This window comes from Nerophis ophidion, linkage group LG26 (genome assembly GCF_033978795.1).
Source record: "Nerophis ophidion isolate RoL-2023_Sa linkage group LG26, RoL_Noph_v1.0, whole genome shotgun sequence".
Taxonomy (NCBI): domain Eukaryota; kingdom Metazoa; phylum Chordata; class Actinopteri; order Syngnathiformes; family Syngnathidae; genus Nerophis; species Nerophis ophidion.
Window position 1 is genome coordinate 31,615,156 of NC_084636.1, and position 24,269 is coordinate 31,639,424.

The 24,269-nt window shown below is 33.9% G+C and overlaps 1 protein-coding gene across 7 annotated transcripts in view; it reads right to left on the reverse strand.

Moving 5' to 3' along the window:
• Nucleotides 1-24,269, reverse strand: part of herc2 (HECT and RLD domain containing E3 ubiquitin protein ligase 2) — a 274,014-nt gene that overhangs the window by 44,698 nt on the left and 205,047 nt on the right. For all 7 annotated transcript variants that reach the window (XM_061888270.1, XM_061888266.1, XM_061888265.1 and 4 more), the window contains exons 77-80: nucleotides 16,717-16,931; nucleotides 16,472-16,649; nucleotides 203-364; nucleotides 47-138 (exon numbers count right to left, since the gene is read on the reverse strand). In XM_061888270.1, the coding sequence (XP_061744254.1) occupies nucleotides 47-138; nucleotides 203-364; nucleotides 16,472-16,649; nucleotides 16,717-16,931 (647 nt within the window). The remainder of the gene's footprint in view (nucleotides 1-46; nucleotides 139-202; nucleotides 365-16,471; nucleotides 16,650-16,716; nucleotides 16,932-24,269) is intronic.

Consider the following 24,269-nt stretch of genomic DNA (forward strand, 5'->3'; position numbering starts at 1 on the left):
GTCCGGTTATGTGCGGTGACGACCAGGTGGGGGGCGTGGGACGTACCACGTGTACACGGCTCCGGCCTTGGTCAGGGACACCGAGAACTGCGAGCCGCACTCCACTTTCATCACGCCCGCGCCCGTCAGGGAATCGATCTGGAGTTGACAAAAAAGGAAAGGTTTTTTTTCTGACTGCAACACGGCGGACGAGAAGACGTACCTTCATGGGTATTTTGCATCCGTCGCTGCCGCCTCGGCCCAGTTTGCCGTAGTCGCCGTCTCCCCAGGACCACACCATGCCGTCGTCCGTCAGACACAGAGTTTGCGCGTCGCCGCTGCCGCACGCCACGTCGATGACACGGTGACCCTGCAGTGCGTCCACCTGGACGCGGCATGGACCGGGAAGTGGTGTATTAGGGACCCAATATCACGCTGGACAATCACAAAGACTGAATCATTCACGACGTGCCCTCCTCCAGTCCTGCGGGTGGCGCTGGTGTGCATTACACGCTAGTAGACTTCAAAAGAAAGGATCAATTTGACACAATTGGCTATTTTAATATTCACACTGGACCTTTTTTTACACAACAATAGTATTTAATGTACCAAAAATGTGCCTGATACAATTATTAGAGCCCTGAATAATGGCCGATACCAATAGTCAGAGGTGGGTAGAATAGCCAGAAATTGTACTCAAGTAAGAGTACAGTTACTTTAGAGATTTATTACTCAAGTAAAAGTAAGGAGTAGTCACCCAAATATTTACTTGAGTAAAAGTAAAAAGTATGTTGTGAAAAAACTACTCAAGTACTGAGTAACTGATGAGTAACCTGATTACGGCAAAAAATAATGCACAAAAACATAAAAATAGCAATGAGCAAATTCATAGCCAGGAATATCTCTTAAGCAACTACAACAATAATATATATTAAATAATAATACATTAAAATAAAAACATTAAGGCAAATTGAGCCACAATAACTTAACAGCACCATAGGCTCAGTAGGCATTTATTGATTGATTGATTGAAACTTGTATTAGTAGATTGCACAGTACAGTACATATTCTGTACAATTGACCACTAAATGGTAACACCCCAATAAGTTTTTCAACGTTAATCAATTACTTAGTAAATGATCAAGTCGAGGTGATCTACCTCATATATACATACACACACATATATATATATATATATATACAGTATATAATTTATAGTTTTTTTATTTTGCCGTTTTTGTTGACATGTTAAAGGTGTTTTAATAAATATACATGCATGTTTAACATATAGATTCCTATATTTCACAAAAACAAGAATATAAGTTGGTGTATTACCTGATTCTGATGACTTGCATTAATTGGAATCAGACAGTAGTGCTGATAATGTCCACATGTTCAAATGGAGGAGAAAAAAAGTTCCTCTTTTCTGTCTAATACCACATGAGAGTCGTTGGTTTTTGGCATCTTATCTGTCCAGCTTCCATATTCGTTTTTATACACTTTACAAGAAATACATTGGCGGCAAACTCCGTAGCTTGCTCGCTTGTTAGTGCTGGCTTTCGGAGACTCTTATTTTGTTAGCGCAAGCGCGATGGAGCGGCGCTTTTATTGTGAAGACAGGAACTGTGCGATCAGTCTTCAGGCTTGTGACGGGAAGTACGGTTGAAATAAAAAGTGTCTTTTTTTCCTTTACACTTTTGATTGATTGATTGGAACTTTTATTAGTAGATTGCACAGTACAGTACATATTCTGCACAATTGACCACTAAATGGTAACACCCCAATAACTTTTTCTGCTTTTTTAGGTCGGTTTCGACGTGTGACGGTCACGTGACCGCCTGGTTTTGTTTGATTGGTCCAACGTCACCAGTGACTGCATTTGATTGGTGAAACGCAGGCATGCGTAGTTCCTACTTTGAATGCGTGTCTGACAAAATCAAAACAAACAGAACGTGCATTAACAGATCAATAAAAAAAAAAGTAGCGAGTAACGAGATGATTGTAGATAAATGGAGCGGAGTAAAAGTAGCGTTTCTTCTCTATAAATATACTCAAGTAAAAGTAAAAGTATGTTGCATAAAAACTACTTTTAGAAGTACAATTTATCCCAAAAGTTACTCAAGTAGATGTAACGGAGTAAATGTAGCGCGTTACTACACACCTCTGCCAATAGTAGTCTGATACGATATCAGCAGGAATCATAAACACTTGTCTTATTTTGTAGCGTGCAATGTTAGTAAAGGTTATAAAAAAAGGCTAACCTATTGGTTATTACCCGTCTGGAATGGACTCGTGCTGTCTTGAAGTTGAAGTGGACTGATGATTATTTTTATTTTGGCGACACAAGAGTGGCCACGATGACTCTTAACACTCAGTTCATGATACAGGAAAATCAAATGATGCGGACACGTTTGTTACTGGATACTTTCTGATACTGCTTTGTATGTGTAAGTAATATGCAAATAATAATTATTTAATACAAATGTGCTTTTTATACTGCAATATTGTTCACTAACGGACATTTATCAGAAGGGGTGGCGAACGTTCAGATCTGAACCAATACGGTCCCGATTCCCTGTACTTGGCAGTGGGAATTGACTCAAAGGTACCGATTTTCAAAACTCTTTAATGCGTTAATAAATATTAAATGTCTTTGATTGTAAAATAAAAAAAAAAATTGCAACATTGTGATTATGAAAACTGCTGTCCAGTATATCTTGTTCCATGACCAAGTGTGACATTAAGTTGCAAGTCCCAAGACTTTAGATGTCAGTAGGGTATTATTTATGGTGTGATTTTTTATAATTTTTTATGTTATGCCCTAAAAAGTGTAAATACTGTAAGTGTTGTACTTATTACACTGCGAAAACTGAAATCCAAGTTTGATTAAATATCTCAAATAAGGGATATATTTGCTTATTTTTTTGTCTGATAAGATCATTCTTCTCACTAAGCAGATTTTATGAGTGTTTTACTTGTTTTAAGTGTTTTGGTCCTGAATGACCTCTCACAGTTTAAAAATATATTCTTAACTGCTTCCTTTCCATTAAGAATAATAAAGTAGTTTTTAGCATAAGATTGCTAGTTTCAAGAAATGTAATGCTGAGCGCATATCATTATTTCAAGATAATGGCACTAGCATTTACTTCATTTAAGAATATTTTTCAACATATTAAGAAAAAAGGACTCGTTTTTTTTTTTTCTATCAAGAAAAGTGCACTTGTTATTAGTGAGAATATACTTATTTTAAGATATTTTTGGGGTTCATTGAGGTTAGCTTATTCGGGACCGAATGTCCCTTTGGGACAGAGGACCCTATTGAATTTCTGGCGTTTTATTCTTTCTTAAATATCATTCCGCAGCTTTGAGCTGTAATTCGACCCCCTTAACATGCTTCAAAACTCACCAAATTTGACACACATCAGGACTGGCGAACATTGCGATTTAATCAAAAACTTAACCCCAAAACAAAAAATTGCGCTCTAGCGCCCCTTAGGAAGAAAACGCAGACAAAACTGCCTGTAACTTCCAGTAGGAATGTCGTAGCGACATGAACCAAAAACATCCATGTAGGTCTCACTTAGACCTAGATTTTATACACTGACATCCTTCAGCAAAAATCAACAGGGAGTTTGCAATTCCCCCTTCAAAACAAAAGTTTTGTAAAAACACTCACCTTTGCCTCTTTAAACTTTGACCCCCTTAACATGCTTCAAAACTCACCAGACTGGACACACACATCAGGACTGGCAAAAATTGCGATCTAATCAAGAAAACCTAACCCTAAAACTCAAAATTGCTCTCTAACGCCCCCTATGAATAAAACACAGACAAAACTGCTCCTCGGAAGAAAACACAGACAAAACTGCCTGTAACTTCCAGTAGAAATGTCGTAGAGACATGAAACAAAAACCTCTATGTAGGTCTCACTTAGACCTACATTCCATATATTGACAAGCCACAGCAAAAATCAACAGGGAGTTTGCAATTCCCCCTTCAAAACAAAAGTTTTGTAAAAACACTCACCTTTGCCTCTTTAAACTTTGACCCCCTTAACATGCTTCAAAACTCACCAGACTGGACACACACATCAGGACTGGCAAAAATTGCGATCTAATCAAGAAAACCTAACCCCAAAACTCAAAATTGCTCTCTAGCGCCCCCTATGAATAAAACACAGACAAAACTGCACCTCGGAAGAAAACACAGACAAAACTGCCTGTAACTTCCAGTAGAAATGTCGTAGAGACATGAAACAAAAACCTCTATGTAGGTCTCACTTAGACCTACATTCCATATATTGACAAGCCACAGCAAAAAGCAACAGGAAGTTTGCAATTCCCCCTTCAAAACAAAAGTTTTGTAAAAACCGGTCACCTTGTTTCAAACATTATCTCCTCTGAGTGCGTTTGTCGTGTCGGCTTCAAACAACCACAGGAGAGAGATTGAACCTTTCTGATTAAAAGTTGATGAAAATAGTTTTAATTACTGCTACGGATTTTAATTACTGCTACGGATTTCAAAACCATTTCAAAGATGGCCGCCGTGCGCAGACACAGTGAGGGAGACGTTTTTTTCCCCGTTTTTTTCCGTACCGTCTGCTGCTGGCGCGCACGCGCCAACATTCGTGAGGGAGGGGCTGTGATCGTCTATACCAAGATGGCTGCCAGGTGCCGTAGCTAAGCCGTTATGTTTTAAAGTTGTCATTCGCCTGCATATTGTAAAAACAACCGTCCAACATTTTACAACTAACTGTAAACTTATAGGTGCCGACCATCATGGCCGAGTTGCGACGAGAGAGTGTGCGATGTTAAGATATTACGCCAAGTTGGTAAGTCTGTTTGCTAATAGTAGCTACTAGCCGTACCCATGTATTTTCAATGGGCGGTTAGCAACGGGTTTTAATCCCTATCCTCCTATTATTCTGCTCCAATTGAATTTCTTTGCATGTCGAGTCTTTATTTTGAGTACTTACATATGGTGCCTGACTGTTGTGGCGTTTTAAGGCCATCCGAACTTTTCATGCACCGAGTTGGTAAGTCTATCTGTTTGCTAATAGTAGCTACTAGCCGTACCCATGTATTTTCAATGGGCGGTTAGCAACGGGTTTTAATCCCTTTCCTTCTATTATTCTGCTCCGATTGAATTTCTTTGCATGTCGAGTCTTTATTTTGAGTACTTACATATGGTGCCTGACTGTTGTGGCGTTTTAAGGCCATCCGAACTTTTCATGCGCCGAGTTGGTAGGTCTATTTGTTTGCTAATAGTAGCTACTAGCCGTACCCATGTATTTTCAATGGGCAGTTAGCATCGGGTTTTTCGAACTTCTGTCAGTACACACGTTATGGAAGGTAAAAACTACAACATTTATAATAAAAAGTAGTGTATAATCCTAACTTATATCTGTCAGTAGTCACGTTATGGAAGGTAAAAACTACAATATGTTCTAACTTATATGTGGGAAGCCAAGACTTCCCTCTCCTAAGCCACTTCCATATATACTCGGTCCCGTCCATCGCTGCTTGCAGCTTTAATTTGACTTGTTTTGGAAAGTTTTGACAAGCTAAATTTTCTTGTTCTATTGACAGATAATTTTGCTTAATTCAAGTAAATTTTTGTATTTTTTTTTCTTGTTTTTCAACACTGACTTTTTGCAGTGTATGCACCGGCTGTTTGATTGTAACGTGCGTCAATCAATTACCATGAATTGATTAACGTGGACCCCGACTTAAACAAGGTGAAAAAACTTATTGGGGTGTTACCATTTAGTGGTCAATTGTACGGAATATGTACTGTACCGTGCAATCTACTAATAAAAGTTTCAATCACTCAATCAGGTCGTAGTTCTCATGAACACATTTGGAGGTGTGGAAATCGCCATGTTAAAATCGCTAATGCTAATCGGTAGCATGTTACTATCAAAGCCAATGTTTATTAGCATCAAGCTAGCGCAACTTTGGAAAAGTGGAGCCTTACTTTTCTTACATTGGAGGGATTTTTTTGAGTCAATTTCTTTGTTTGTATTAAAAACTGCAACATTCCATAGAGGTGGTTTGGCCGAGTCCACTCTCAGTGCTGCTGGAGTGATCGCCAAGTAACACGGCAGTGCTGGATTTGACGTGAATTGGTGCCCGGTAGAACCGGTGGGATTTGATCGGTGCCAAAAAAGTAGTAGGTTTAGGACACATCCCAACGTAAGTTTAGCTTGTGAGCTATTGTATGCTTTGCTGTTGTGTGGCTGCTAACACTTAGTAGCCTAGCATGTTTACCTTTTGTAGAATACGACCAACAATTATGTACAACCCCATATAACCCGAAACTTGTTTTTTTGCTGATATCATCAAATATGCACAGTACCTCTACTTATTTCATGAGTTGAAAAGTAAATAATATCAATAAAAGAATACGTTTGATAAAACGTTTGATTTTTTTTCTTCTTCTTGGTGGAAGGAAAGCGGAAGTATGGCATGAACTAAGACAACTGGGACAAGCAGGAAGTGGGAGTGACACGCCGACAGCCAATCAGGCGACAGTATCAACTATTACGTTTCTTTGATTCTTTGCAAGGAGTGAGTAGAGAAAGTAAAAATTATTAAATTGTGGATCAAAGAGGAAAAGTCACCAGGACAAATTTTTGGATTTGCTCCCAAAAAAAATAAAAAAAACGCAAGGCAGCTCACCCTTTAGAGCACAGCTGTAACTTCCTGCCACTAAACCTTCAGATAATAGTTCTCAGGTTTCACTATGTTTACATGTTTTCATTTATTCATCCTGTGCTTAAAAGACCCAACCTCGATTCTGACCGTCCGCTGGTATCGCACCTCCCCTTTATCTCTAAAATACTCCCAAAAAATTGTTGCACAGCAGCTAAATGAATACCTAACGTCTGAAAATTGATGTGAACCCTTTCAGTGGGGTTATATTTTTATACTTTGCACTATTTTCTTACACTTTATGAGGCATTTCTTACCTATTCCTTATTTTTAAGCTCTTATTGTTAAGTGTTCAATGTGATTTGACTATTTTGTTGACACTTCCTGTCTGCCTTGATTATAATCACAGGAAGATTTTTCTCTTGCTCCTTATTTTCCACAGATCATAAAAAATATCAATAATTATCAATATCGACTGATATATTAATAATAGTTAAACAATTACTGCTAAACAAAAAATTATTTCCATGGTAAAATAAGAATAACATGGCAAATTCATGTTACACAGCCGTTATTTCTTGCCAGAAAATAGTTCCTCTCAGGTTTCTCTATGATTACATTTTCACACCTTACACTATTTTTTACACTTTATGAAGCATTTCTTACAAATTCCTTATTTTTAAGATTGTATTAAAAAGTGTTCAATATGATTTGACTATTTTGTTGACATTTCCTGTCTGCTTGATTATAATCACAGGAAGTTACGTTTCAAATAAAACATTTTTCTCCTGCTCCTTATTTTCCACAGATCATAAAAAATGTCAATAATTATCAATATCGATCAATATATTAAGAATATTTAAACAATTATTAAAAACAAAACAACAATTATTTTCCATAGTAAAATAAGAATAACATGGCAAATTCATGTTACACAGCCGCTATTTCTTGCCAGAAAATAGTTCCTCTCAGGTTTCTCCATGATTACATTTTCACACCTTACACTATTTTCTTACACTTTATGAAGCATTTCTTACAAATTCCTTATTTTTAAGATTTTATTAAAAAGTGTTCAATATGATTTGACTATTTTGTTGACATTTCCTGTCTGCTTTGATTATAATCACAGGAAGATTATTCTCTTGCTCCTTATTTTCCACAGATCATAAAAAATATCAATAATTATCAATATCGACTGATATATTAATAATATTTAAACAATTACTGCTAAACAAAAATGTATTTCCATAGTAAAATAAGAATAACATAGCAAATTCATGTTACACAGCCGTTATTTATTGCCACTAAATCTGAAGAAAATAGTTCCTCTATGATTACATTTTCACACCTTACACTATTTTCTTACACTTTATGAAGCATTTCTTACAAATTCCTTATTTTTAAGATTGTATTAAAAAGTGTTCAATGTGATTTGACTATTTTGTTGACATTTCCTGTCTGCTTGATTATAATCACAGGAAGTTACATTTCAAATAAAACAGATTTTTCTCCTGCTCCTTATTTTCCACAGATCATAAAAAATGTCAATAATTATCAATATCGATCAGTATATTAAGAATATTTAAACAATTATTAAAAACAAAACAACAATTATTTTCCATAGTTAAATAAGAATAACATAGCAAATTCATGTTACACAGCCGCTATTTCCTGCCACTAAATCTGAAGAAAATAGTTCCTCTATGATTACATTTTCACACCTTACACTATTTTCTTACACTTTATGAAGCATTTCTTACAAATTCCTTATTTTTAAGATTTTATTAAAAAGTGTTCAATGTGATTTGACTATTTTGTTGACACTTCCTGTCTGCTTGATTATAATCACAGGAAGATTTTTCTCTTGCTCCTTATTTTCCACAGATCATAAAAAATATCAATAATTATCAATATCGACTGATATATTAATAATATTTAAACAATTACTGCTAAACAAAAATGTATTTCCATAGTAAAATAAGAATAACATAGCAAATTCATGTTACACAGCCGCTATTTCTTGCCAGAAAATAGTTCCTCTCAGGTTTCTCCATGATTACATTTTCACACCTTACACTATTTTCTTACACTTTATGAAGCATTTCTTACAAATTCCTTATTTTTAAGATTGTATTAAAAAGTGTTCAATATGATTTGACTATTTTGTTGACATTTCCTGTCTGCCTTGATTATAATCACAGGAAGTTACATTTCAAATAAAACAGATTTTTCTCCTGCTCCTTATTTTCCACAGACCTTAAAAAATGTCAATAATTATCAATATCGATCAATATATTAAGAATATTTAAACAATTATTAAAAACAAAACAATTATTTTCCATAGTAAAATAAGAATAAAATGGCAAATTCATGTTACACAGCCGCTATTTCTTGCCACTAAATCTGAAGAAAATAGTTCCTCTATGATTACATTTTCACACCTTACACTATTTTCTTACACTTTATGAAGCATTTCTTACAAATTCCTTATTTTTAAGATTGTATTAAAAAGTGTTCAATGTGATTTGACTATTTTGTTGACACTTCCTGTCTGCCTTGATTATAATCACAGGGAGATTTTTCTCTTGCTCCTTATTTTCCACATATCATAAAAAATATCAATAATTATCAATATCGACTGATATATTAATAATATTTAAACAATTACTGCTAAACAAAAATGTATTTCCATAGTAAAATAAGAATAACATAGCAAATTCATGTTACACAGCCGTTATTTCCTGCCACTAAATCTGAAGAAAATAGTTCCTCTATGATTACATTTTCACACCTTACACTATTTTCTTACACTTTATGAAGCATTTCTTACAAATTCCTTATCTTTAAGATTGTATTAAAAAGTGTTCAACATGATTTGACTATTTTGTTGACACTTCCTGTCTGCTTGATTATAATCACAGGAAGTTACGTTTCAAATAAAACCGATTTTTCTCCAGCTCCTTATTTTCCACAGATCATAAAAAATTTCAATAATTATCAATATCGATCAGTATATTAAGAATATTTAAACAATTATTAAAAACAAAACAACAATTATTTTCCATAGTAAAATAAGAATAACATGGCAAATTCATGTTACACAGCCGCTATTTCCTGCCACTAAATCTGAAGAAAATAGTTCCTCTATGATTACATTTTCACACCTTACACTATTTTCTTACACTTTATGAAGCATTTCTTACAAATTCCTTATTTTTAAGATTTTATTAAAAAGTGTTCAATATTATTTGACTATTTTGTTGACATTTCCTGTCTGCCTTGATTATAATCACAGGAAGATTTTGCTCTTGCTCCTTATTTTCCACAGATCATAAAAAATTTCAATAATTATCAATATCGACTGATATATTAATAATATTTAAACAATTACTGCTAAACAAAAATGTATTTCCATAGTAAAATAACAATAACATGGCAAATTCATGTTACACAGCCGCTATTTCTTGCCACTAAATCTGAAGAAAATAGTTCCTCTCAGGTTTCTCTATGATTACATTTTCACACCTTACACTATTTTCTTACACTTTATGAAGCGTTTCGTACAAATTCCTTATTTTTAAGATTTTATTAAAAAGTGTTCAATGTGATTTGACTATTTTGTTGACACTTCCTGTCTGCCTTGATTATAATCACAGGAAGATTTTTCTCTTGCTCCTTATTTTCCACAGATCATAAAAAATATCAATGATTATCAATATCGACTGATATATTAATAATATTTAAACAATTACTGCTAAACAAAAATGTATTTCCATAGTAAAATAAGAATAACATAGCAAATTCATGTTACACAGCCGTTATTTCCTGCCACTAAATCTGAAGAAAATAGTTCCTCTATGATTACATTTTCACACCTTACACTATTTTCTTACACTTTATGAAGCATTTCTTACAAATTCCTTATTTTTAAGATTTTATTAAAAAGAGTTCAATGTGATTTGACTATTTTGTTGACATTTCCTGTCTGCTTGATTATAATCACAGGAAGTTACGTTTCAAATAAAACATATTTTTCTCCTGCTCCTTATTTTCCACAGATCATAAAAAATGTCAATAATTATCAATATCGATCAATATATTAAGAATATTTAAACAATTATTAAAAACAAAACAAAAATTATTTTCCATAGTAAAATAAGAATAACATGGCAAATTCATGTTACACAGCCGCTATTTCTTGCCAGAAAATAGTTCCTCTCAGGTTTCTCTATGATTACATTTTCACACCTTACACTATTTTCTTATACTTTATGAAGCATTTCTTACAAATTCCTTATTTTTAAGATTTTATTAAAAAGTGTTCAATATGATTTGACTATTTTGTTGACATTTCCTGTCTGCTTGATTATAATCACAGGAAGTTACATTTCAAATAAAACAGATTTTTCTCCTGCTCCTTATTTTCCACAGATCATAAAAAATGTCAATAATTATCAATATCGATCGGTATATTAAGAATATTTAAACAATTATTAAAAACAAAACAAAAATTATTTTCCATAGTTAAATAAGAATAACATGGCAAATTCATGTTACACAGCCGCTATTTCTTGCCACTAAATCTGAAGAAAATAGTTCCTCTGAGGTTTCTCTATAATTACATTTTCACACCTTACACTATTTTCTTACACTTTATGAAGCATTTCTTACAAATTCCTTATTTTTAAGATTTTATTAAAAAGTGTTCAATGTGATTTGACTATTTTGTTGACATTTCCTGTCTGCTTGATTATAATCACAGGAAGTTACATTTCAAATAAAACATTTTTCTCCTGCTCCTTATTTTCCACAGATCATAAAAAATGTCAATAATTATCAATATCGATCAATATATTAAGAATATTTAAACAATTATTAAAAACAAAACAACAATTATTTTCCATAGTAAAATAAGAATAACATGGCAAATTCATGTTACACAGCCGCTATTTCTTGCCAGAAAATAGTTCCTCTCAGGTTTCTCCATGATTACATTTTCACACCTTACACTATTTTCTTACACTTTATGAAGCATTTCTTACAAATTCCTTATTTTTAAGATTTTATTAAAAAGTGTGCAATATGATTTGACTATTTTGTTGACATTTCCTGTCTGCCTTGATTATAATCACAGGAAGATTATTCTCTTGCTCCTTATTTTCCACAGATCATAAAAAATATCAATAATTATCAATATCGACTGATATATTAATAATATTTAAACAATTACTGCTAAACAAAAATGTATTTCCATATTAAAATTAGAATAACATGGCAAATTCATGTTACACAGCCGTTATTTCTTGCCAGAAAATAGTTCCTCTATGATTACATTTTCACACCTTACACTATTTTCTTACACTTTATGAAGCATTTCTTACAAATTCCTTATTTTTAAGATTTTATTAAAAAGTGTTCAATATGATTTGACTATTTTGTTGACATTTCCTGTCTGCTTGATTATAATCACAGGAAGTTACGTTTCAAATAAAACAGATTTTTCTCCTGCTCCTTACTTTCCACAGATCATAAAAAATGTCAATAATTATCAATATCGATCAGTATATTAATAATATTTAAACAATTATTAAAAACAAAACAAAAATTATTTTCCATAGTAAAATAAGAATAACATAGCAAATTCATGTTACACAGCCGCTATTTCTTGCCACTAAATCTGAAGAAAATAGTTCCTCTATGATTACATTTTCACACCTTACACTATTTTCTTACACTTTATGAAGCATTTCTTACAAATTCCTTATTTTTAAGATTTTCTTAAAAAGTGTTCAACATGATTTGACTATTTTGTTGACACTTCCTGTCTGCCTTGATTATAATCACAGGAAGATTTTTCTCTTGCTCCTTATTTTCCACAGATCATAAAAAATATCAATAATTATCAATATCGACTGATATATTAATAATATTTAAACAATTACTGCTAAACAAAAATGTATTTCCATAGTAAAATAAGAATAACATAGCAAATTCATGTTACACAGCCGTTATTTCTTGCCAGAAAATAGTTCCTCTCGGGTTTCTCCATGATTACATTTTCACACCTTACACTATTTTCTTACACTTTATGAAGCATTTCTTACAAATTCCTTATTTTTAAGATTTTATTAAAAAGTGTTCAATATGATTTGACTATTTTGTTGACATTTCCTGTCTGGTTGATTATAATCACAGGAAGTTACATTTCAAATAAAACAGATTTTTCTCCTGCTCCTTATTTTCCACAGATAATAAAAAAATGTCAATAATTATCAATATCGATCAGTATATTAAGAATATTTAAACAATTATTAAAAACCAAACAAAAATTATTTTCCATAGTTAAATAAGAATAACATGGCAAATTCATGTTACACAGCCGCTATTTCCTGCCACTAAATCTGAAGAAAATAGTTCCTCTCAGGTTTCTCCATGATTACATTTTCACACCTTACACTATTTTCTTACACTTTATGAAGCATTTCGTACAAATTCCTTATTTTTAAGATTTTATTAAAAAGTGTTCAATGTGATTTGACTATTTTGTTGACACTTCCTGTCTGCTTGATTATAATCACAGGAAGATTTTTCTCTTGCTCCTTATTTTCCACAGATCATAAAAAATATCAATAATTATCAATATCGACTGATATATTAATAATATTTAAACAATTACTGCTAAACAAAAATTTATTTCCATAGTAAAATAAGAATAACATAGCAAATTCATGTTACACAGCCGCTATTTCTTGCCACTAAATCTGAAGAAAATAGTTCCTCTATGATTACATTTTCACACCTTACACTATTTTCTTACACTTTATGAAGCATTTCTTACAAATTCCTTATTTTTAAGATTTTATTAAAAAGTGTTCAATGTGATTTGACTATTTTGTTGACATTTCCTGTCTGCTTGATTATAATCACAGGAAGTTACGTTTCAAATAAAACAGATTTTTCTCCTGCTCCTTATTTTCCACAGATCATAAAAAATTTCAATAATTATCAATATCGACTGATATATTAATAATATTTAAACAATTACTGCTAAACAAAAATGTATTTCCATAGTAAAATAAGAATAACATAGCAAATTCATGTTACACAGCCGTTATTTATTGCCACTAAATCTGAAGAAAATAGTTCCTCTATGATTACATTTTCACACCTTACACTATTTTCTTACACTTTATGAAGCATTTCTTACAAATTCCTTATTTTTAAGATTTTATTAAAAAGTGTTCAATGTGATTTGACTATTTTGTTGACATTTCCTGTCTGCTTGATTATTAATCACAGGAAGTTACATTTCAAATAAAACATTTTTCTCCTGCTCCTTATTTTCCACAGATCATAAAAAATGTCAATAATTATCAATATCGATCAATATATTAAGAATATTTAAACAATTATTAAAAACAAAACAAAAATTATTTTCCATAGTAAAATAAGAATAACATAGCAAATTCATGTTACACAGCCGCTATTTCTTGCCACTAAATCTGAAGAAAATAGTTCCTCTACGATTACATTTTCACACCTTACACTATTTTCTTACACTTTATGAAGCATTTCTTACAAATTCCTTATTTTTAAGATTTTATTAAAAAGTGTTCAATGTGATTTGACTATTTTGTTGACACTTCCTGTCTGCCTTGATTATAATCACAGGAAGATTTTTCTCTTGCTCCTTATTTTCCACAGATCATAAAAAATATCAATAATTATCAATATCGACTGATATATTAATAATATTTAAACAATTACTGCTAAACAAAAATGTATTTCCATAGTAAAATAAGAATAACATGGCAAATTCATGTTACACAGCCGTTATTTCTTGCCAGAAAATAGTTCCTCTATGATTGCATTTTCACACCTTACACTATTTTCTTACACTTTATGAAGCATTTCTTACAAATTCCTTATTTTTAAGATTTTATTAAAAAGTGTTCAATATGATTTGACTATTTTGTTGACATTTCCTGTCTGCTTGATTATAATCACAGGAAGTTACGTTTCAAATAAAACAGATTTTTCTCCTGCTCCTTACTTTCCACAGATCATAAAAAATTTCAATAATTATCAATATCGACTGATATATTAATAATATTTAAACAATTACTGCTAAACAAAAATGTATTTCCATAGTAAAATAAGAATAACATAGCAAATTCATGTTACACAGCCGTTATTTATTGCCACTAAATCTGAAGAAAATAGTTCCTCTATGATTACATTTTCACACCTTACACTATTTTCTTACACTTTATGAAGCATTTCTTACAAATTCCTTATTTTTAAGATTTTATTAAAAAGTGTTCAATGTGATTTGACTATTTTGTTGACATTTCCTGTCTGCTTGATTATAATCACAGGAAGTTACGTTTCAAATAAAACAGATTTTTCTCCAGCTCCTTATTTTCCACAGATCATAAAAAATTTCAATAATTATCAATATCGATCAGTATATTAAGAATATTTAAACAATTATTAAAAACAAAACAAAAATTATTTTCCATAGTAAAATAAGAATAACATAGCAAATTCATGTTACACAGCCGTTATTTCCTGCCACTAAATCTGAAGAAAATAGTTCCTCTATGATTACATTTTCACACCTTACACTATTTTCTTACACTTTATGAAGCATTTCTTACAAATTCCTTATTTTTAAGATTGTATTAAAAAGTGTTCAATGTGATTTGACTATTTTGTTGACATTTCCTGTCTGCCTTGATTATAATCACAGGAAGATTTTTCTCTTGCTCCTTATTTTCCACAGATCATAAAAAATATCAATGATTATCAATATCGACTGATATATTAATAATATTTAAACAATTACTGCTAAACAAAAATGTATTTCCATAGTAAAATAAGAATAACATAGCAAATTCATGTTACACAGCCGTTATTTCCTGCCACTAAATCTGAAGAAAATAGTTCCTCTATGATTACATTTTCACACCTTACACTATTTTCTTACACTTTATGAAGCATTTCTTACAAATTCCTTATTTTTAAGATTTTATTAAAAAGTGTTCAATGTGATTTGACTATTTTGTTGACACTTCCTGTCTGCCCTGATTATAATCACAGGAAGATTTTTCTCTTGCTCCTTATTTTCCACAGATCATAAAAAATATCAATAATTATCAATATCGACTGATATATTAATAATATTTAAACAATTACTGCTAAACAAAAATGTATTTCCATAGTAAAATAAGAATAACATGGCAAATTCATGTTACACAGCCGTTATTTCTTGCCAGAAAATAGTTCCTCTCAGGTTTCTCTATGATTACATTTTCACACCTTACACTATTTTCTTACACTTTATGAAGCATTTCTTACAAATTCCTTATTTTTAAGATTTTATTAAAAAGTGTTCAATATGATTTGACTATTTTGTTGACATTTCCTGTCTGCTTGATTATAATCACAGGAAGTTACGTTTCAAATAAAACAGATTTTTCTCCTGCTCCTTATTTTCCACAGATCATAAAAAAATGTCAATAATTATCAATATCGATCAGTATATTAATAATATTTAAACAATTATTAAAAACAAAACAAAAATTATTTTCCATAGTTAAATAAGAATAATGTTACACAGCCGCTATTTCCTGCCACTAAACCTGCAGAAAATACATGTACTTCCTCTCCTCCTCCTTATTTTCCACAGTTCAGAAAACATATCAATAATTCCGGATATAAATCACTAATATCATGATAAGAGTTTCCAGCTTTCTTGCAAGGTGTTAATAATGAAGGTTGCGTTCACTGACCAACTTTCTTGCAAGGTGTTAATAATGAAGGTTGCGTTCACTGACCAACTTGGGCTTCAGCTGGTCCTCGCTGTCCCCGTGACCCAGTCGTCCGTATCGGCCCTTCCCCCAGGTGAAGAGCTCGCCGCTGGCCGTGATGCAGGCGCTGTGTGCTCCTCCCGCGGCGATGTCCACCACCTCCAGTCCCCGCAGGGACTCGATCACCCGAGGACGATCGCAGGGGCTGAGGGACGAGAGGAGACTAGGTGGGACGAGACCTCCTTGGAGTTGTATCCAGCACTTTTGCTGACCTTCTGTTGCCGTGGCCCAGTTTGCCGTCCTCCGCCTCGCCCCACGAGTACACTTCTCCCTCGGAGGACAGCGCCAAGCAGTGCTTCCCTCCCGAGTTCACCGCCACTTTCCTGATGAAGACGTGCTGGATGGACTCCAGCAGGGTCGGGGCCGACACCGACTCTGTCCCCCCGATGCCCAGCCGGCCTCCGGCGCCGTAGCCCGTGGCGTACAGCTGCGAGAAAACACAATGTCGTCTTTTCAATCATCTTCTAACCTACAGTATTTTGTCATGTCTCATATTGCTTTACATCCCTCTGAAAAGAAACATTGACAACTTAATCGTATTTTTGCATTTTACCATGCTAACATTAGCATGCTAGCTTTTTTTCAAGTTAATTTAACAGGTATACATCTCAGTATCATATATTTTGGTGTTTCAGTAATGCCAACTGTTAGCGCACTGTTGTTAGTATGTTAACATAGAACTGTTAGCACGCTATTGTTAATATGTTAACATTGAACTGTTAGTATGTTAATATAGAACTGTTAGCACGCTATTGTTAGTATGTTAACACAGAACTGTTAGCACACTGTTGTTAGTATGTTAACATATAACGGTTAGCATGCTACTGTTTGTCTGTTAACATAGAACTGTTAGCAGGCTATTGTTAGTATGCTAACATATAACGGTTAGCATGCTACTGTTAGTATGTTAACATAGAACTGTTAGCATGCTATTGTTAATATGTTAACATAGAACTGTTAGTATGGTAAAATATAGTGTTAGCACGCTTTTGTTAGAATGTTAACATAGAACTGTTAGCACGCTATTGTTAATATGTTAACATAGAACTGTTAGTATGTTAATATAGAACTGTTAGCACGCTATTGTTAGTATGTTAACAAAGAACTGTTAGCATGCTATTGTTAATATGTTAACATAGAACTGTTAGCATGCTACTGTTAGTATGTTAACATATGACGGTTAGCATGCTACTGTTAGTATGTTAACATAGGACTGTTAGCACGCTATTGTTAATACGTTAACATAGGACTGTTAGTATGTTAATATAGAACTGTTAGCACGCTATTGTTAGTATGTTAACAAAGAACTGTTAGCATGCTATGTTAATATGTTAACATAGAACTGTTAGCATGCTACTGTTAGTATGTTAACATATAACGGTTAGCATGCTACTGTTAGTATGTTAACATAGACTGTTAGCACGCTATTGTTAATACGTTAACATAGAACTGTTAGTATGTTAATATAGAACTGTTAGCACGCTATTGTTAGTATGTTAACATATAACGGTAGCATGCTACTGTTAGTATGTTAACATAGAACTGTTAGCACGCTATTGTTAATATGTTAACATAGAACTGTTAGTATGTTAACAAAGAACTGTTAGCATGCTATTGTTAATATGTTAACATAGGACTGTTAGTATGGTAACATAGGACTGTTAGCACGCTTTTGTTACAATGTTAACATAGAACTGTTAGTATGTTAATATAGAACTGTTACCACGCTATTGTTAGTATGTTAACAAAGAACTGTTAGCATGCTATTGTTAATATGTTAACATAGTACTGTTAGCATGCTACTGTTAGTATGTTAACATATAACGGTCAGCATGCTACTGTTAGTATGTTAACATAGACTGTTAGCACGCTATTGTTAGTATGTTAATATAGTACTGTTAGTATGTTAATATAGAACTGTTAGCACGCTATTGTTAGTATGTTAACAAAGAACTGTTAGCATGTTATTGTTAATATGTTAACATAGAACTGTTAGTATGGTAACATAGAACTGTTAGAACGCTTTTGTTAGAATGTTAACATAGAACTGTTAGCACGCTATTGTTAATATGTTAACATAGAACTGTTAGTATGTTAATATAGAACTGTTAGCACGCTATTGTTAGTATGTTAACAAAGAACTGTTAGCATGTTATTGTTAATATGTTAACATAGAACTGTTAGTATGGTAACATAGAACTGTTAGAACGCTTTTGTTAGAATGTTAACATAGAACTGTTAGCACGCTATTGTTAATATGTTAACATAGAACTGTTAGTATGTTAATATAGAACTGTTAGCACGCTATTGTTAGTATGTTAAAGGACTACTGAAACCCACTACTACCGACCACGCAGTCTGATAGTTTATAAATCAATGATAAAATCTTAACATTGCAACACATGCCAATACGGCCGGTTTAGTTTACTAAATTACAATTTTAAATATTCCGTGGAGTTTCTTGTTGAAAACGTCGCGGAATGATGACACGTATGATGACGCGTGTTTGTGATGTCTCGGGTTGTAGCGGACATATTAGCCCAGCATCACTTACTGCTAAAAGTCGTCACTTTTCATTGCATAATTACACAGTATTTTGGACTTCTGTGTTGCTGAATCTTTTGCAATTTGTTAAATTAATAATGGAGACGTCAAAGAAGAATGCTGTTGGTGGAAAGCGGTGGATTGCAGCTGTCTTTAGCACCAAGACACAGCTGGTGTTTCTTTAATTGTTGTGAAGCTTTATCACAGAGCGGTCAAGCGAACATGTTTCTCTACGTCAACCAGCAAGTTTCTGGTTGAGAAAATTGTGATATTAAGTCGGCTCTTACCGGAGACTTGAGTGGATTATGCGACCTCCTCCTGTGGCTGTCAAAAAGGCAGCTGTGATCTTGGCTCCTCCATTGGCTTCTCGGAGAGACACTGGCGTTCACCACAGCCCTCCGACTTTCAGGTATGACTATATAATCTCACTAAAACACTTAACACAATAAGCAGATAACATAGACACTGTAAGCATGCTATTGTTAGTAGGTTAAAGGCCTACTGAAATGAGATTTTCTTATTTAAACGGTGATAGCAGGTCCATTCTATGTGTCATACTTGTTCATTTCGCGATATTGCCATATTTTTGCTGAAAGGATTTAGTAGACATCGACAATAAAGTTCGCAACTTTTAAAAAAAATAAAAAAGCCTTGCTTTTACCGGAAGTAGATGACGATGTGCGCGTGACGTCACAGGTTGTAGGGCTCCTCACATCCTCACATTGTTTATAATCATAGCCACCAGCAGCAAGTGCAATTCGGACCGAGAAAGCGACGAGCTCCCCATTAATTTGAGCGAGGATGAAAGATTTGTGGATGAGGAAAGTTTGAGTGAAGCACAAATAAAAAAAAGAAAAGGCGACGGCATTGTCAGCGATTCAGATGTTGTTAGACACATTTACTAGGATAATTCTGGAAAATCCCTTATCTGCTTATTCTGTTAAGTGTTTTAGTGGGATTATAAAGTCATAACTGAAAGTCGGAGGGCTGCGGTGAACGCCAGTGTCTCTCCGAGAAGCCAATATCACAGCTGCCTTTTTGACAGCTACAGGAGGAGGTCGCATAATCCACTCAAGTCTCCGGTAAGAGCCGACTTAATATCACAATTTTCCCAACCAGAAACATGCTGGTTGACGTAGAGAAACATGTTTGCTTGACCGCTCTGTGTTAAAGCTTCACAACAAACAAAGAAACTGTTTTTCGGTGCAAAAGGCAGCTGCAATCCACCGCTTTCCACCAACAGCATTCTTCTTTATAGTCTCCATTATTAATTGAACAAATTGCAAAAGATTCAGCAACACAGATGTCCAAATTACTGTGTCATTATGCGATGAAAAGAGACGACTTTTAGCCGGAAGTGGTGCTGGGCTAATATGTCCGCTACAACCCGAGACGTCATCATACGCGTCATCATTCCGCCACGTTTTCAACAAGAAACTCCGCGGGAAATTGCAATGTTAATATTTCATCATTGATATATAAACTATCAGACTGCGTGGTCGGTAGTAGTGGGTTTCAGTAGGGCTTTAACATAGAACTGTTAGCATGCTATTGTTAGTATGTTAACATAGAACTGTTAGCATGCTATTGTTAGTATGTTAACATAGAACTGTTAGCATGCTATTGTTAGTATGTTAACATAGACCTGTTAGCATGCTATTGTTAGTATGTTAACATAGGACTGTTAGCATGCTATTGTTAGTAGGTTAACATAGACCTGTTAGCATGCTATTGTTAGTATGTTAACATAGAACTGTTAGCATGCTATTGTTAGTATGTTAACATAGAACTGTTAGCATGCTATTGTTAGTATGTTAACATAAAACTGTTAGCATGCTATTGTTAGTATGTTAACATAGAACTGTTAGCATGCTATTGTTAGTAGGTTAACATAGAACTGTTAGCATGCTATTGTTAGTAGGTTAACATAGACCTGTTAGCATGCTATTGTTAGTATGTTAACATAGAACTGTTAGCATGCTATTGTTAGTAGGTTAACATAGACCTGTTAGCATGTTATTGTTAGTATGTTAACATAAAACTGTTAGCATGCTATTGTTAGTATGTTAACATAGAACTGTTAGCATGCTATTGTTAGTATGTTAACATAGGACTGTTAGCATGCTATTGTTAGTAGGTTAACATAGACCTGTTAGCATGCTATTGTTAGTATGTTAACATAGAACTGTTAGCATGCTATTGTTAGTATGTTAACATAGAACTGTTAGCATGCTATTGTTAGTATGTTAACATAAAACTGTTAGCATGCTATTGTTAGTATGTTAACATAGAACTGTTAGCATGCTATTGTTAGTAGGTTAACATAGAACTGTTAGCATGCTATTGTTAGTAGGTTAACATAGACCTGTTAGCATGCTATTGTTAGTATGTTAACATAGAACTGTTAGCATGCTATTGTTAGTAGGTTAACATAGACCTGTTAGCATGTTATTGTTAGTATGTTAACATAAAACTGTTAGCATGCTATTGTTAGTATGTTAACATAGAACTGTTAGCATGCTATTGTTAGTATGTTAACATAGAACTGTTAGCATGCTATTGTTAGTATGTTAACATAGAACTGTTAGCATGCTATTGTTAGTAGGTTAACATAGACCTGTTAGCATGCTATTGTTAGTATGTTAACATAGAACTGTTAGCATGCTATTGTTAGTATGTTAACATAGAACTATTAGCATGCTATTGTTAGTATGTTAACATAGAACTGTTAGCATGCTATTGTTAGTATGTTAACATAAAACTGTTAGCATGCTATTGTTAGTATGTTAACATAGAACTGTTAGCATGCTATTGTTAGTAGGTTAACATAGAACTGTTAGCATGCTATTGTTAGTAGTTAACATAGACCTGTTAGCATGCTATTGTTAGTATGTTAACATAGAACTGTTAGCATGCTATTGTTAGTATGTTAACATAGACCTGTTAGCATGCTATTGTTAGTATGTTAACATAGAACTGTAAGCATGCTAGCTTTTTTTTTAGCAAATTTGTAGGTATACACCTTAGAATAACATGTTGGTACTTGATGCATGTTACTGTTAGCATTTTAGCATGATAACATGAAGATGGTAGGTTTTGTTTTTAGCCAATTCAACAGGTATACACCTCAGTGTCATTTATTACTATGCTAACTGTTAGCATAGTATATTTAGCATGCTTGCTTTTCTTTTTAACTCATTTTGCTCATATTGTTTTTCGTTAATTGACACTATCGGGCCAGCATGCTACCTGTTAGCATTTCAGATCAGCTAAACTCGTCAACATTCACTGGAAATTTCTATCCAAATTGCTTTTTTATAGTTCTAGGAAAATAAATCAACACATCATACTGGTTTTGAAGGTGAAAACTACCAAAATGGGCCCTGCATCTTTGATTTGTCAGTCTGTGGCCCTCAGCGGGAAAAGTTTGGGCCCCCTGATTTAAACAAAGAGTTTATTCTCCATATATGTATATATATATATAATTAGGGATGCACGGATTAATCGGTAACCGAATATATTCGGCCGAATATGGCAAAAAAAAGCCACATTCGGCCTTCGGTGGAATGAGTTAAAAACAAGGCCGAATAGTGGCGTGTGACGCAATTTTTTGACGCGGTGACGCAATCAACCAACGTGCGGTGACGTTTGGATATGTTGTGTACCTGTATAAGTGTATGAGGTTACAAGCACACACTTATTGAGATTTAGTGGGGCCTCTGTTTACATTATTAGCCTGTTGTGTAGGCTACCTGTATAAGTGTATGAGGTTACAAGCACACACTTAATTGAGATTTACTTGAGCCTTCTGTTTACATTATTAGCATATCTACTGTGGCTAAGCAGACTTTTGCCAAAAGGACAATAATTCATTTGTTGTGGGTTTATCCACTTTAATGCACTTCATTTTTTTTTTTTTTGGAATGCATGTTTTGTTTGAAGGCCTAATATAAATGAAAAACTGTGCTTGTTTGAAAAGCAAAGACTACTGGAATATTAAAAAAATGTCGATATTCAATAAAAAAATTACTTTATTTGCAAAACATGTCTAAATATTTATTCTAGGCTATTTATGCATCTCCGTAACATCGCTAAAATTCGCTCCATTCTGTCCACTAAAGACGCTGAGATCATTATCCATGCGTTTGTTACGTCTCGCCTCGACTACTGTAACGTATTATTTTCGGGTCTCCCCATGTCTAGCATTAAAAGATTACAGTTGGTACAAAATGCGGCTGCTAGACTTTTGACAAGAACAAGAAAGTTTGATCATATTACGCCTGTACTGGCTCACCTGCACTGGCTTCCTGTGCACTTAAGATGTGACTTTAAGGTTTTACTACTTACGTATAAAATACTACACGGTGTAGCTCCATCTTATCTTGCCGATTGTATTGTACCATATGTCCCGGCAAGAAATCTGCGTTCAAAGGACTCCGGCTTATTAGTGATTCCCAAAGCCCAAAAAAAGTCTGCGGGCTATAGAGCATTTTCCGTTCGGGCTCCAGTACTCTGGAATGCCCTCCCGGTAACAGTTCGCGATGCCACCTCAGTAGAAGCATTTAAGTCTCACCTTAAAACTCATTTGTATACTCTAGCCTTTAAATAGACTCCCTTTTTAGACCAGTTGATCTGCCGTTTCTTTTCTTTTTCTTCTATGTCCCTCTGTGTATCGGCTGGGGACATCTCTGCGCTGCTGGTCCGCTACCCTTGGGATGGTTTCCTGCTGGCTCCGCTGTGAACGGGACTCTCGCTGCTGTGTTTGGACTGGACTCTCGCGACTGTGTTGTATCCATTGTGGATTGAACTTTCACAGTATCATGTTAGACCTGCTCGACATCCATTGCTTTCCTCCTCTCCAAGGTTCTCATAGTCATAATTGTCACCAATGTCCCACTGGGTGTGAGTTTTCCTTGCCCTTATGTGGGCCTACCGAGGATGTCGTGGTGGTTTGTGCAGCCCTTTGAGACACTAGTGATTTAGGGCTATATAAGTAAACATTGATTGATTGATTGATTATGCAATATTAAAAAAATTGTGAAAAACTGCATTCATTATTCGGTATTCGGCCAAGCGTTTAAATTTTATTCGGCTTCGGCCACAAATTTTCATTTCGGTGCATCCCTAATATATATATATTCTACATCTATAAGTGGACACGTTTGTTACTGGACACTTTCTAATACTCTTCTGTTGTGGAGACCTGCTAGGAGTAAGTGAT